Source organism: Oncorhynchus gorbuscha, linkage group LG02 (genome assembly GCF_021184085.1).
Source record: "Oncorhynchus gorbuscha isolate QuinsamMale2020 ecotype Even-year linkage group LG02, OgorEven_v1.0, whole genome shotgun sequence".
Lineage (NCBI taxonomy): Eukaryota > Metazoa > Chordata > Actinopteri > Salmoniformes > Salmonidae > Oncorhynchus > Oncorhynchus gorbuscha.
Genome location: NC_060174.1, coordinates 66,485,900 through 66,502,355, shown reverse-complemented (window position 1 = coordinate 66,502,355; position 16,456 = coordinate 66,485,900). Strand labels below are relative to the sequence as shown.

The 16,456-nt window shown below is 42.8% G+C and overlaps 1 protein-coding gene across 1 annotated transcript in view; it reads right to left on the bottom strand.

The window, feature by feature from the left end:
- Window positions 1–15,081, bottom strand: part of LOC124007808 (AMME syndrome candidate gene 1 protein-like) — a 36,377-nt gene extending 21,296 nt beyond the window's left edge. Inside the window, exons 1-2 of the mRNA XM_046318586.1 lie at window positions 14,292–15,081; window positions 2,385–2,495 (exon numbers count right to left, since the gene is read on the bottom strand). Of these exons, the coding sequence (XP_046174542.1) occupies window positions 2,385–2,495; window positions 14,292–14,746 (566 nt within the window). The 5' untranslated portion in view covers window positions 14,747–15,081. The remainder of the gene's footprint in view (window positions 1–2,384; window positions 2,496–14,291) is intronic.
- Window positions 15,082–16,456: the final 1,375 nt, after the last annotated feature.

Below are 16,456 nucleotides of genomic sequence, written 5' to 3'. Positions count from 1 at the left end.
GCCCAAGACCATGACAGACCCTCCACTTCCAAATCGATCCCACTCCAGAGTATAGGCCTCGGTGTAACGCTCTTTCCTTCAACGATAAATGCAAATCTGACCATCACCCCCGGTGAGACAAAACCGCGACTTGTTAGTGAAGAGCACTTTTTGCCAGTCAAATAACCAAGTCAAGGTGAGCTCCCCCACCACTTGGCCGATTAGCCCAGTCTGTCTTTTCAGACTTCCTTGTAGTTTGACATGAGTGAATAAGTACTTTTTCTCAAATGTTGAACATTTTAAAATCAGACAAATTGTTTTAGTCACACAAAAGGCTATTTTACATGTGAATCAAAATGACTGTTGGGGCCCTTTAAATAGGCAAAGCTGCATCTGAATTGGCCATGATAGTGTAAATGAGTTACATACATGTCTGAGAGCCAGGCTGAGCACTGAGCAACATCTCTCAGGGAGGTAAAAACCTTCCTGTAAGTCCCTGGGGCCGTTCCTCCTCTGGATGTGCATGTGTTGCATGATTTATTCAGCACCAAATGTCCTTTGACGTACACAACTGAAAACACACACACAAGCTCCTTGTTATATTTTTGTATTTGGTAAGAGTGGGAAGGGTGTTCTGTAGAATTGCTGAGGTATAGCCTAAATTCCCATAACATTAACTGGATAATTATAGGACATGGCTTACTTGGTACAATAGCGGTTTCCAGGAAACTGTATAATAATCATCGTCTCCCTCAGCCATGAACATCCTGCTCTTTGAAAACATTATTTAAAACATTGGTTTCAAAAAGGGAACAGCGGCAGAGGCGAACCACAATTGTTTGTTGGGAGGACTGAACAGGCACAGTTAGAAACTAATTGTGTGTTTGACACAATAACATCTTCCTAAGCATGCATTCTGTTCTGCCTGGTGAGATTGTGGCATTATGTGATCTTCAAAGTTGAATAATTAGAACCAGGGAAATTGGAATGCAGCTGGGGGAAAAAGTGTCTGAAAACAAAGACGACCATGGGTTAAGTTAGCACGAGCCCTGAGACAAAAACTAAAGCTGCCCTGTCTGTTCGGCTCAGCAAAATACATGATCAGATACAGCTATTGTCAGACAAACAAGCAAGAAAATCATAGCATAATTGCTTTTGCATGTAAAACATTAAGGATTATCCTTCTTTTGATCAAAGAAGACAGTAATATTGATAACATTACTGTTAGAGTTGAATACAAAAAGGCCCCCTTTTTCCCCAGAAGAAACCCAGGCCTCACTAATGACATTCGTGCTCACAACGGCATTCATATTGAGTGAAGAAAACCCTCAGCTTTACTGGCATCCTCATCTGGACGCTTCGCCCTGTTTTTTGGTTCCCCCTGACAACACGCTGCTCTCCCCCTCTAAAAAAAAACATGAGGCCTGAAATTTGTGGTACAGTTTAGTCCACAGAAGAAACTTTCAAATGCATTATCCTTGAACCTTGACTACCTACGGTGAACTTAAAAACAAAAGCTACAGGAAACTCTTGAGGCTCTTTAAATATATGCATGTCAACTAAATAAACATTTTTTTTGCTGAAATGCTATTGTAAGGGCTTCTATGTTATCAGATCAAATAAATGAATTGATTTAGTCGAGTCCAACTTGACATTTGCTGTAACAGCAGAAAGATTGATCTCTCTTTTGCAGTGCAGCACCTCCTCTATAGGCCTCAGTGTGGAATCATCCTAGCAACAGCGCTGGCCAATAGGAGGCTGGCAGGAGTCTTAACTTGGAGCCAATAGGAGCCCAGTTCCAGATGTCAGTGAGTCTGTGAGTGAGTGTGTAGCTCAGCCTAATGTGCACCCCCTGCCCATTCAAACAGTCATTTTTTCCTGTCCAGCTGGTATGCCGTTTGTCCCCGTTCAATGAGCCCTTTCCTTACATAATCCAACAAAGCAGAATTGTTGCTCTGATGGTGGGGGTCTCTTTCAGTGACTGAATAATAAGAACAGACACAAAAGATAAATCCACTTCACACCCAGATATATATATTTTTTTACTTCAATACTACAAAAAGGATTTGTCACCATCCCTCATTCCCTTCCTCTATTGTGTTGTTCATGCCTATGAGGCAAAAGTGTGACAGTCAGCCAGTCCCTCCGGAGATATCCCAGCAGACTACAGGGAGATAACACAGACACGGTGCGTCTGCTAGCGCCTACACTCGTCTCCCCCATCACTGCTCACCACCCTCCGCCTCATAGCGCTTGACGGGTCGGAACCAGCCGCTGTACTTTTATCTTCCACTGAGGGAGACTTTTGTTTGGAGAAAAAGCCTGACTGCAGTGATTTAGCCTAAAGGAAAGCGCAGTACATGCTCGGACCTCTGGGCATGATGATCAAATTAAGGGAGGCTTACCTGGTAAGGGTGTACTCTCTGAGTCCTGAGTGCAGGTTCATGGCAGAAAATGTACCTATACATCCCCTCAACCGCTTGTCTCTGCCTATTTTCCATGTGACGAACAGCGGACTGAAATAGAAAGAAGGGAAGACAATGTTGGGACCTTTAGAGTGTAACACATTAGAACATCATGTAAAAACTAGGCCTACCCTCTTGTGTTTTTATTTGAAGATTCAGGACCCACTTAGGGTTGAGAAAAACAATTGAGGCAATATTTACATAGATTTCTCACATTCCTAGGGGTGATATTGGACACCGACAAAGGGTTTTTCTCACCTAACATTTCACTGACACATATTGATTGAAAATAAGATGTCTACATTCTGTTATATACTGAGCAAAAATAAATGCAACATGGAACAAATCCAAAGATTTTACTGAGTTTGTTAATTTAAGGAAATCGGTCAATTGAAATAAATGTATTAGGCCGAAATCTATGGCTTTCACATGACCGGCAATACAAATATGCATCTGTTGGTCACAGATACACTATACATACAAAAGTATATGGACACCCCTTCAAATGAGTGGATTCAGCTTTTTCAGCCACACCCGAGCACACCGCCATGCAATCTCCATAGACAAACACTGGCAGTAGAATGGCCTTACTGAAGAGCTCAGTGACTTTCAACGTGGCAATGTCATAGGATGCCACCTCCTTTACAAGTCAGTTCAAATGTCTGCCCTGCTAGAGCTGCACGGTCTGTATGTGCTGTTATTGTCAAGTGGAAACGTCTAGGAGCAACAACAGCTCAGCCGCAAAGTGGTAGTCCACACAAGCTCAGAGAACAGGACCACCGAGTGCTGAAGTGTGTAAAAATCGTTTGCCCTTGGTTGCAACATTCACTACTAAGTTCCAAACTACCTCTGGAAGCAAAGTCTGCACAATAACTGTTCGTCGGGAGCTTCATGAACTGGGTTTCTATGGCCTATTTCTAATTGCCTCATGCAGCGTGACATCTCTCCTCTACATAGAGTTGATCAGGCTGTTGATTGCTGCCTGTGGAATGTTAATGTTGTCCCACTTCTCTTCAATGGCTGTGCGAAGTTCCTGGATATTTGCAGGAACTGCAACACGCTGTTGTACACGTCGATCCAGAGCATCCTAAAAATGCTCAATGGGTGTCATGTCTGGTGAGTATGCAGGCCATGGAAGAACTGGGATATTTTCAGCTACCAGGAATTATATACAGATCCTTGCGACATGGAGCCGTGCATTATCCTGCTTAAACATGAGGTCATGGTGGCGGATGAATGGCAGGACAATGGGCCTTAGGATCTCGTTACAATATCTATGTGCATTCAAATTGCTAAAGATGAAATGCAATTGTGTTCGTTTTTCCGTAGCTAATGCCTGTCCACACCCCATCGCCACCATGGAGCACTGTGTTCACAACGTTGACATCAGCAACCCACTAGCCATACACGTGGTCTGCTTTTGAAGCCGGTTGGACGTACTGCCAAATTCTCTAAAATGACGGAGGCGGCTTATGGTAAAGAATTTAACATTCAATTCTCGGGCAACAGCTCTGGTGTACATTCCTTTGCTGTCCGCATGTCAATTGCGTGCTCCCTCAACTTGCGACATCTGTGGCATTGTGTTGTGTGACAAAACGGCACATTTTAGAGTGGACTTTTAATTGTCCCTAGCGCAAGGTGCACCTGTCTAATGACCATGCGGTTTCATCAGCTTCTTGATACGCCACACCTTTCAGGTGGATGGATTCTCTTGGCAAAGGAAAAATGCTCACTAACAGGGATATAAACACATTTGTGTAGCACATTTTTGAGGAATAAGCTTTTTGTGTGTATGGAACACCTCTGGGATCTTTTATTTCAGCTCATGAAACATGGTACCACCACGTGTTGTATTTCATTTTTCTTCAGTGTATTTAGCTGTTAGAGAGATCTCTGTTTTATATTCAGGTGTTCTCTGAATAAAATAAAAGTTACAATTTTCCTTCAAAGCAGCTCTGTGGCTGTGAAAACCTGTCCAGTTTACTCTAATTACGCCCATTTGGACATAGTCAGCACCACATTTCGAGCAAGAATGCCCATTGGGAGACTAAATCCATTTGAGAGACAGACAGACGAAGGCAGAAGTCAGTAACATTTCCTTACACCAACCGATATACTACTTTGCCTTCTCTGTAAAACTGATCGCCTTGTCATGGTTAGTCTCTTGCCAACAAAACACATGTTTAACACACCGACACAAGATCCTCATATGCAGGAAATATTGCAGCTCAGGGTGTCCAACTAATCCACTAAAAGCCTGGCAGTCGCTCCACCCCTTTGCCCTAAAATCATGAGACCTTTTCTCAATAACCCCCAGGATTATGGTCGCTAGCTAAGTATATACACACACACACACACAGCATATCAAAAATTATATATAGCACAACAGAAAAGGCAGATCCTTACCTAGGTTAATACACTTTGTTAGTACAGACATCACTAAGTCACAATCTGGGCAGATAAGGAAGACGATGAAAGTGTTTCAGCCTCATTCACATCTAAGCAGATGTCTATGCTCAGAGCTGAGTATAAATAGGCATCTCCAGTCTACAGTATCAACTTAGTTCTCCAGAAGAAGATACAGCTGTTGAACAGAGCAACTTGTAGAGGTAGATATACATTTCATGATGACCATTGTAAAGAGAGGGCCATAAAAATGAAATAGAACTACTCTTAATATCAACGCCTTTGAGGTTCATGACTTCATGTACATTACCAGAAGTATGTGGACACCTGCTCGTCAAACATCTCATTCCAAAATCATGGGCATTAAAATGGAGTTGGTCCCCCCCTTTACTGCTATAACAGCCTCCACTCTTATGAGAAGGCTTTCTACTAGATGTTGGCCACAAGAGCAGGCCAGTCAAGTTATTCCACACTGATCTCAACAAACCATTTCTGTATGGACCTTGCTTTGTGCACAGGGGCATTGTCGTTGGAACCACAGAATCGTCTAGAATGTATGCCGTAGCGTTAAGATTTCACTTCAATTGAACTAAGGGGCCTAGCCCAAACCATGAAAAACAACCCCAGACCATTATTCCTCTTCCACCAAACTTTACAGTTGGCACTATGCATTGGGGCAGGTAGCATTTTCCTTGCGTTTGCCAAACCCAGATTCGTCCGTTGGACTGCCAGATGGTGAAGCGTGATTTATCACTCCAGAGAACAAGAACAGCTGATTTTTACACACTACAAGCTTCAGCCCTCGTTGGTCCCGTTCTGTGAGCTTGTATGGCTTACCACTTCGCAGTTGAGCTGTTGTTGCTTTTACACTTTTCCACTTCACAATAACAGCCCTTACAGTTGATCGGGGAAGCTCTAGCAGGGCAGAAATTTGACAAACTGACCTTTTGGAATGGTGGCATCCTGTAATGGTGTCATTGAGCTCTTCAGTAAGGCCATTCTACTGACAATGTATTGTCTATGGAGATTGCATGGCTATGTGCTCGATTTTAAACACCTGTCAGCAACAGGTGTCTGAAAAAGCCGAATCCACTCATTTGAAAAGGGTGTCCACATACTTGTGTATATATAGTGTATATTTAAAAGCCAGGGCAATGCATGGGGGAGGGAGGAAAGATGGTCTTGGGAGAGAAAATGATACAGAGTGAGGAAAGGAGCTGTTGCTTGCTAATCAACATTTTTATCAGCAAGATTTGTTTAGAAAGAGGACTAGCTGTCGCCATTGGCGTCAGCTAACGGGGATCCGAATAATCAAAACTGAGGAGCAGCCAATCTACATTTAAATTCACTTCTCTCTGGACTGCACAGACAGCACTCGATAAGTGTCTGAAAAGAACAGAATGGTGGACAACCACTTCACAGTGACCTTCAGTCTGAAAGAAGACTGGAGATAGGTAGGAGAGAGAGACTGCACAACAGAAAAATCTGTCAGAGTGAGTGTGTGTGAGAGACGGATGCATAGTATAAACATGCTTGAGAGAGGGGGAAACGAAAGACATATTGATGTCAGTCGATCCTAATAAGAAGTGATCTCTGGAGAGGCAGACAGACAACTTTAGCTCTGATGTAATGGGATGAGTTCAGAGAGACAAGTTCCTCCAGACAGCCAGTCAGTGAGTCAGTCAGTCAGGCCAGCCTGCAGCTCCCTCAAGATGAATCGCTTTTAATCTGGCCGAGGAACCCCTTGGCAAAAAAGGTGAGCAGCAGCCTGAGAGAGGCCATGGTGTGAGCCAAATGGGAAAACAAAGGCAGAGGCAAGGACAGCCAACAAGAGCTTCAGTTGTTGCCCCAGGCACCACTCTGAGGGGTGAAAGAACACATTCATCAATAGTCTTCCACTGGTCTGACAAAAGCAGGAGTTTAATTTCAAAACTGAAATTTTTTCAGTTAAAACATTTGTCTCAGATATTTTCCTATTTTCCAGAATCCATGATGGGTCTCGTGAGTGAGCGGTCAGTTGGGCCTGCTAAGTAAACCTTCTTCTATGGTGTGTGTTCTGGAGGGATGGGTCGACAGAGTACATTTTTGACATGCAGCCAGGGTTGATGGGTTCAGTGTGATAAAAAAAAGCTAGACTCATGCAAGTAAACATTGATTTCTATTAATAAACTGCTGATGAATCAAATCATACCAGGAGGTCTAAGCAAATGAAAATCTGTCCAAAACCCCATGGTGGAGTGATAAAAATGGTTTTTAAAAAGGACAATAGGGCAGATATGAAAGGGAGACTGAAGTAGACCTGTGTTTAATCAGCTAGAAACCAGAAAATCGTCTTCACTGTTCAGGCAGGTATCAACAGAGCAGCATGACGGTCTTTCTGTCCACTGAAGATGTACATTCAGATGCTGTAACGCTATTCTCTGGGCACCTATAAAAAAAGCTCCTTTTCCTCTCTCTACTCTCCCAGATGTCCCACTCGGTTCAGTGTGCCAATTCTGAACAGTAATCCCAGCCTGCCAGCCACATGCTAAAGGGTAGTCCTATTGCATCACGTGCCATACTGTGACCTTGACGGTTCCACTCATCATCCATTCCCCACCCACAGCCAACGCTGTCCTCACATACCATACCAACCCCCACCCCGACTGTTCTGTATGTCTGAAGAGTGAAGAGCAGACATCCTCAATGTTTTCAATTAAATGACATGTGTAAAAGGGCGATCCATCACTTCCCATTTGGTATTCATCCATTGCCAACTCGGGCACACAAACACATTGGGATGGAATCCAGTCGGAGAACCAACTTTCTGCACTGCAGAGGTCAATCTCTGATGACACACCATGTCTCTGCGAAGTACATCAAACAAAGGATGCTTTTAAAAAGCTTTGTCAAGCATACTTAACTGTTCCCAGTTAGTCACTCGGTCTTAATTTAAAGCAGTAAGTCAAACAAAGGGAAAGTCTACACATTAGTTCAGATAAAACCTATTTATGTCATCACATCCTGTTTTAAGAGTTGCTTCAAAACATTTGCTCTATACCAATCAGCCCATAAAAACAAGGCCCGTGCCATGCCAAACAGTGGAAACAGTAGAAAAAGCTGCAGGGGCGTTTTCATGCGCATTGCTACATCTGGAGCCCAGTTCACACAGCCACCTTCACACTGCAGACCGACTACTAATCAGTCCTGATGACGTCAGTCCCACCCGTCACAATTGCACATTACAATCCCCAGGCCCAGTGCCAGCTTTCACACTGTGTGGGGGGGAGGCGACTACTCAGGAGATTCAAAATCGTAGTATTGGCTAAGTACCTACCAAGTTGAGAAAATAGGTGTAAGTCACATGCATGGACATATTACACTCCCTTGGCTATTAATGTATGGGGGTCACAAGTGGAGCTGGTGTTGTGGGCAGGAGTGTGTGGAGAGATCAGATGGGGATGTCGCTCTGGATAAGAGCGTCTGCTAAATGACTTAAATGTAAATGTAAATGGGATGGGAGGGACTGGTGTCATATTCCTCACATCACTTCCTCAAGCAGAAACAACCAGGCCCAGTACATCTAACACATTATAGTTGTCTAGAATAAATCAAGCTGGAAGCTTGAGGTACAAGGGTAAGTTTAACGTTCATTTAAGCCCCGGCAGAGCAGCTTTATTACACAACCATGGTTATGAGCCATGCCCAGAAGACAGCAATTACCCTCTTCCTCCTGGAGTTGACCCCACCCACCTGATCATGTGAATCCTCCTGGTGGTAAACGCACTCGCCTGGGTGGATCAGACGACTCGCGTCTCCGTTCTGGACTTATGGGCTAACGCAAGTGGGGGTACATTTGGAGAGGACCTGAGTGCAGTCTCAACAAAGCAAAAGCCCTTGCTATTCAATACAAACATTAGCATAAAGATGTCAACTGCGTTAAAATAGATAGAAACAGTGGGGCTTTCAGTTCATTGCCTTCATAGATGGACAGAGATTGCAGAGAGCACTCTATATTAGTACCATACTAATGTCAGAACAGAGTAGAGGGGCTGGAACCGTGTGTATTCTGTTGCCTCCTGCAAACAACCACCTCTGGGTGATCAATTCCCCATTTAAGAATATATAACCCTAAAAAAATATTAATGTATCAGATGGCTTCTACTGAAGTAAAACAGCCCAGCATGCACAGAGTGGACAGAACATTAGGAACACCTTCCTGATATTGAGTTCCACCACCTTTTGCCCCCAGTACAGCGACACAGATTCTACATGTTGTTTAAAGCGTTCCAATGAGATGCTGGCCAATGTGGACTCCCATGCTTCCAACAGTTCGCTGGATGTCCTTTGGGTGGTGGACCATTTTTGATACAAACGGGAAACTGTTGCGCGTGAAAAACCCAGCTGCGGTGTCGTTCTTGACACAAACCGGTATGCCTGCACCTACTACCATAGCCCGTTCAAAATTCATTTAAATCTTTTGTCTTGCCCAACCACCCTCTGAATGGAACACATACACAATCCATGTCTCAACTGTCTTAAGGCTTTAACATCCTACTTTAACCCGTCTCCTCCCCTTCATCTACACTGATTTGATGTGGATTTAACAAGTGACATCAATAAAGGATCATAGCGTTCACCTGGTCAGTCTGTCATGGAAAGAACAGTTCCTAATGCTATATACACAAGTGGATTTTTGTTCGGGTTTTGTTGAGTCTTTCCAGAACAGTGGAACTGGATATAAAATAATCATTTCACGGGGGAATTTCCCTTTGAAGGAAAATACAATAAAAAGCTGGGTTTCCAACCTCCTCCAACCCCAACCATCTACCACTCCATGCTTGGATTTTCAGTCCCCTTTCCTTTGACCTCAAAATCCAGAGACAGTGGGCATCCGACAGATCAACGGATTACAGTGCATTATCCCCATGGCCCTGAGCATTAGCTGCTTCATGTCACACTCAAAGAACATACTGATTCAGACTATTCTTCATCGTGCTTGGGTGAATACAGAGCATGACAACATACACAAGATGTTGGTTATAGCGTTACACACGAGCTGAAAACTGGACTTCAGAATCAAGGGAAAATACCCTTCAACTCAATAGACCAATAGCAACCCGGATACTCTCACTAATATGTATGTAAGTATGTATGCATGTGTATACACACACACACACACACACACACACACACACACACACACACTAGACCTCTCAAGAAATCCCTGTGCTTGTAAACTGAGAAATGGGATCACGTGTCCAACTGTCAACCAATTGCTCTACTCCTCTATCCAACATGACAAAAATGGCATATACTTTCATGTGGTCCGGCGTATGCATTTGTGTGAGAGGGAGAGGAGAGATAAATATGTACTCTTTCCCTTGCATATCTATAGAAACGCCAGGCAATTTCCAAAAGGAATGATGATAAAAGGTGGGATGCAGAAACCTGTATCTACAGTGCATTTGGAAAGTATTGTGTGTAGAGTGATAAGGAAAAACAATGTAATACATTTTCGAATAAGGCTGTAACGTAACAAAATGTGGGAAAAGTCCAGGGGTTGGAATACTTTCTGAAGGCAGTGTAGGCGCACAGCATTTGCCATAATAAAAAATATATTTTAAAAAGACTTGACGCATAACAATGTTTTGAGCTGCATGTTGATGTCTGGATGTTCTATAAAAGAAGAAAACAATGTTGAAATAATGGCATCGATAGTTTGTCTCCAGGCCCCCCATTTATGAAGTTTCAAACATCTAGAAATACATAGGACACTTTCAAATGACGGCACAGCAGCGCTAATATTCTAGTTAACAGAGTGTAGACAGAATCACCGTGAAATGTATATGGTAGCAACAATGCTGCAATGCATCAATGATTTGGGGGCCATTTGGGGTTTTGTGCGAAAGTTGTCAAACCCGTTTTTTGACTAGCAGGACATATAAGAAACAAAATGTCACAAGATACAAAATTATCACAGTGACTAAGGTATTATTTGGGATGGTGATCCGACCACAATATCCTATCCTTTATTCATATATTACCATAGCAGAATGTATTCGTCCCAACACATTTAAACTGCAAAAAGGCAGCTCAGACATATTTGATTTGAAAATGACTTATCTGCTAAAATATGATCTTGCACACTAGTATGCAGAGAATACATCTGAGTTATCTGTAATGGCCAATTACCATTTTAACAGCCTTAGAGGAGAAAAGTACATTCACATCGCAATAAAAATAGCATCTCAATGTTTACTGTGAGCAAGGCCACCATGACAACAGCCCCCTAAAGCCACACTGGCTATTAGGTTGGAAGTAATAACTGATGACAATAGAAGGGAAAAGGATACCTAAATCAGTGTAACGACTAAATACATCCAACCAAAACATGTCTTCCGCATTTAACCCAACCCCTCAAATCAGAGAGATGATGCCTTAAATTGACATCATCAGCGCCTGGGAAGAAATTGTTGCTGGGCATTGACGTCATTGCTCAGGGCAGAAAGGAAGATTTTTCCACCTTTCCAGCACGGGGATTCCAACCAGGGACCTTTCGGTTACAGGCCAAACACTCTTAACTGCAAGGCTACCTTCCGCCCCAATAACGTAGGCCTAAGTGTGTAGGCTAAACTGGGGCCAGGAACACCACGGTCCCCACACCACAAAGAAAATATGTTTGAGCACCAAACCTGTAATTTTGAAATGTTGTTGTGCATCAGCAATTCTCCTCTTGTTATGTCAGTCACTCAGTTATCCCATATCAGCTAACATTTTATAGATGACTAGGTAAGTTAGTCTAGCCAGCGATCTAAACCTTGTAGTAATCATGGCTGAATTACTGACCGAGCACCCAAGGCCTAGAGGCCCTGACCTCCAGGGACCCCCATTGTATTTGTTCATCACTCACTCAGATTTCATAAGTCATGGAAAAATATGGCATTAGATGTATTTTGTCTTCCAAGTCAGTAATTGAGAAAGTGTCACCAAGTAAAAAGGTTGGTTGAAAATTCTCTGTGCTACGGTTAATAGTACCTACCAAATAAAATGCTTATCGGCCAGCTGGAACAGTAATAATGGTCTGACTAGGCAATATTTTTAAATAGCTAGCCTACCTTATGCCTTGAGTTTAGGACAACTGTATTGCACTATCATAACCCAAAACAACGGTTGTAGGCTATTAATCCATTGTTTGTGTTATGTCTTTGTAAACAAGCAATGTACAGTATAGCAATGTACAGTATTGATAAAATGTCACTATAAAACACATTTTAGCAACACAATAAAAATAAAATGCAATACACATCCTATCAGCACCTAGGTATTGTGATATCTTGAGGTCCCTGGCAATTCCCAGCCCTAGTGCATGCACGTGGTTCACATTTTCTATGAGTTTTGAATAAAATCTCTGGGGTTGCCAAATCTACCTACAGTCAATTTCTACTTTGAGGTTTTAACTTAAAACATATGTGGAAAAAGACCTTTTAGAAAATAATTATGTTTTGCATGAGAGTACAACAGCTTGCTCCAGGGTTCATTGTCAGCAGTTTCACAAATAAAGTAACGGTATCCCCAATCTAACAAAATAAAACATCTGTTGGCATGAGTTACTGGCTTTGTTACTCACTTTAAGCGAACTACCACAGCTAGTGTCCAGTTGAACTAGCTAGCAAGCCAATTTCTTAAAGCGGAAATCTGCAGTTTAAACGATAACAAACCAACCATACTCCCCGCCCGTTTCGTTTAACCCAATGAGTCCCACCGCAAAGTGTTGGAATTCTAACCCCTTTTAAACATTGTGTGTTTAAGCTAAAGACTTATGGGTAACATTGGATTAGTCCATTTCTTCTGCATCCATAGATACCAACCATTAGCCTGTGTGATTAACAGGGGCTGAGCTTGAGCTGTGTTAGTGAGAAAAGGGCAGATCCCGAAAGGGGCCCTGTGCCGGGTCTTTTTTACAAAAATGGCTGTAAAGTTCAAATGATTTGAACTATGAACTATTAAAAGATATCTATGAAAAGCAGAGACTGCCACAAACACACAAATGTTTTGCTCTACGAGCTACACAACAGTCATTAGAAGGTTAGGAGTTAATCTACATAGAAGATGGAAATCACAGGAAAGGAAATCACAGGAAAAGTGCTATTGTCTCAGAGCAATACGTATGAGACCTCCTAAGCCTGTGTTAAATATTGAAAATAAGGTTTGAGGTTATTACAAAACCCTATTCATTCGCCGTTCATTTATCCCATAGGGATGGCTGTACGAACCAGAGGTAACTCATTTCCAGGTTTTATAACTGCAAGCTGGCGAGCTCTATAAACCAACATAGTTGCTGTCGCAAACTCCACACAGTTGTCACTGACTAGTTTTATATTCATGTCCCTGTGAACAAACAATTTATGTACTTACAGCATTCTTATAAATACATTTTTTTTGTGTTATACTTGTTGTCCTGAAGGAAGAAACATGTAATACATGGGCTGGACATAGAGATAAATGAAAATCAAATATTTGCTGGGGTCTCAGGACTGATAGGGTTAATAAAATATGAGGGATGGGGCTGGATAAATATAACCACTCAAATTCATAGACAGCTATTGATAAAAGGTCTGACCATCAATGATAACACATTTATAGGTTTAACCATGTTTTGTGGCCATACAGTGTTAGTTTAGATTGACTTTGTTTACAAACATTGCCGTAAAACAACTTATATTTTGGGTTCTTGTGAGGTATGACAGTTGAACTAAGCTCATACGGCTTTTCTAAGTTATATTCTTCAGGAATCAATGGGTACATAATTATTGTATTAGTCCAAAAATGTACAAAGCAACTGCAGATGGCCCCTTTAACGTTTCCCTGGCTGAGGTGTGCTAGCTGGCTAACCTGAATGCTGGCTACTCAGACAGCGGCAACTAGCGCGCTAGCCATATAGCTAACAAACAAGTTCGCTATCAACGTTCCAGAGCTCCATGTTAGATGGCGGAATAGAATCTAGCAGCTTCATTTTCAAAAAAATAGATAAAGTGACAAACACACCACGCGCTGCGTGGGGTTTTCCAAACTTTCTCAACTGGGAAGTTGCAACGCTCGCCCTTCCTGTCTACCAAGCTAACTTATCCATTAATGCTAACTAGCTACTTTTTTTCTTTGTTGAGCTAGCTAGCAGACGTTAGCTAGCATCCATGAGTACCACACCACCTAGTGAAAATAACTTATCCAAGTAGCAGCAGCAATATATTAACTTCCCAACGTTGCATAATTAAAAAAACAGACTGTGTTATTAAACTGCCACATTGTAATTGATTCGTTATCGGATGTAACTGGCTGGCTAGCTAAGAACATTAGATACACTACTAGCCATCTTAACTAGACAGTCGATAATAATGTTCACAATAGCACCGGTAGTTAACTACCAAGCTAGCTGGCTAACAACATAATAATAGAACTTACTAGGGATCGTTTGTAAACCTGGGTGTTCGGGGAGGTTGGTATCCATACAGGTGGCAATAAAGCACGTCGAAACAGAAGCAACACATCTCCGCTGAAACAACCATCTTCCTGCCTCCACTTCCCGAACCACATCCCGGGCTAAGATTCGGGGAGATGCCAGTTGAGTTGTAGCCTCCTGGGGCTGGGGACAATGCGTTGGTGGTGCTGCTACTACTACTACTACCCCCAGGACCCCCCAGGCCGTTCACTCGATTCATGTTCCCTGCCACCACAGTCGAGGAGGAACCAATCCCCAAGTCCGAGCCACAATGTCCGGTCCCTACCACCCCGTTACCCGCCCCCACCCCGCCAGGACCCCCAGACCCGGGGGATCCCGACAGCTTCTGCTTCTTCACCCCGCAGCACCCAGCCGCCATCTTGGAACAATCTGCACCGACACACCGCTTCCGACCCATCACCGTCAACGCGGGAGGGGTGGGTGGAAACGCGGACCAGACGTAAAAATCCCACTGCGTTAATACGTACGATGGACAATGCCCCACTTTCCCTTTTTTGTCGGGCGACGTTATATTCGATATAAAGAGACCGCAATGTCACCCTAACTCTGCCTTTAAAAAATACGTGCCTTACGCAAAATCCTTAAGTGTTTTCTTTTAGAAGACAGCACTGGACCACTTCAAATGTTTCGATTGATCTCAGATATAGTCCAAAATACAGGCCTCCTCTTCGGAACACGATAACCACCGAAGTGATTTCACAAAGCAATCTTTCTCTCGAATGATACAGGAACTAATTCCTGTATAATTAGCTACCCAACAGAGAGACCACAGACTTTGATACAGTTAGCTACCTAATTAGCTAGTTAACTAGACAGCCAGTAGCCAGATGTGGAGCTGTGACAGCTACTGACTGCACTGCACCCCCAGCAGCACAGAGAATCCTTTTTGTGTGGGAGTCGGGAGCTTGAGTACGCAGGACCCATACGCTTTAGCACGAATAGTACATTACGCTTCGCACCATGTAGCTTAACATTGCACCAGATGTTTACTTTCATCCGAACTTCTTGCTAGACAACTGACCCAATGTGTTGCAGCTCCAAACGTCAAGTCGACGCAAAGTAAAATGGCATTTGGCTATGCAGTTTTATCCATCATCAGACAGCGTCAGCGCTGACCAAGTCATTTCAACAAACCAGCTGATCAGTTTGCACCTGTATTTTGTGTCAGTTCTCGGACAGTCATATCAGCGCTGAAAGTTAGCTGTAGATTTGTTTTGGACCTTGTCATCCGTTGAATGTAATACATTTTGATAGAGCAGCATTCTATTCCAACTCTGAAATCCTCGGGGTTTGGTTACTCTAGTTCTTCACAGCGGCTACCATTAGCCTGATAGCCTCTGTGATGTTCGGGAGGGGAATGTGATCATCTGTCGTCACTGATATTCACAGCGATAGAACACGGGTTAGTAATAAATATCTTTCGTATTCTCAACGCCGAAATAAGATCCAGGAAATGTTTGAAATGGTTTCCTACGCATAATGCGTATAGTCTCTTCTGTCAGTCAAATCTGAATTCTTGCTGCGAATTACGCAAAGAAAATTGCTGCGTGCGCTATCCACCTCAGCTTCTAATCAGCTCGGCCTCAACCGCGTAAGGATATATATTTTACAATGTATGCTTCTTTAGACAATTTGTATCCATCTTCTCTAAGAGAAAGAAAACATGCATCCCTTTAAATAAATTTCGTTGTAGTCGGATAATGTGCCGTCAGCCCTTCTTGCCTGCCATGAAGTCACATCAGCTGCAGTTAATGTCTCTGCTACTCCAGAATCGACTTGCCACGCCAGGGATTTTGGAATAGCAGACTTGGAAAATGGATTCGATTGCTCTCACAATATCATATCAAAATGGTTAACACTCTTTTCATGCCACTTCGATATCGAAGTGTCTTTTTAGTAGAGGGTTCGGAGAACTTACGCAGCAGGTTAGAATAATTAACGTGGCAGGTTGGATAGTAGACTGAGGTTAAGGAAAAGGTTAGGTTTACCGAAAATGATATCCTAACCTGCTACGAAAGTCACTTTATCTAAGTTGCGTGAAAAAGGACCAATATCAAAATACCAATGTAAGCTACTCCAAATATTGCTTGGTCCCCTCCATGCTGTT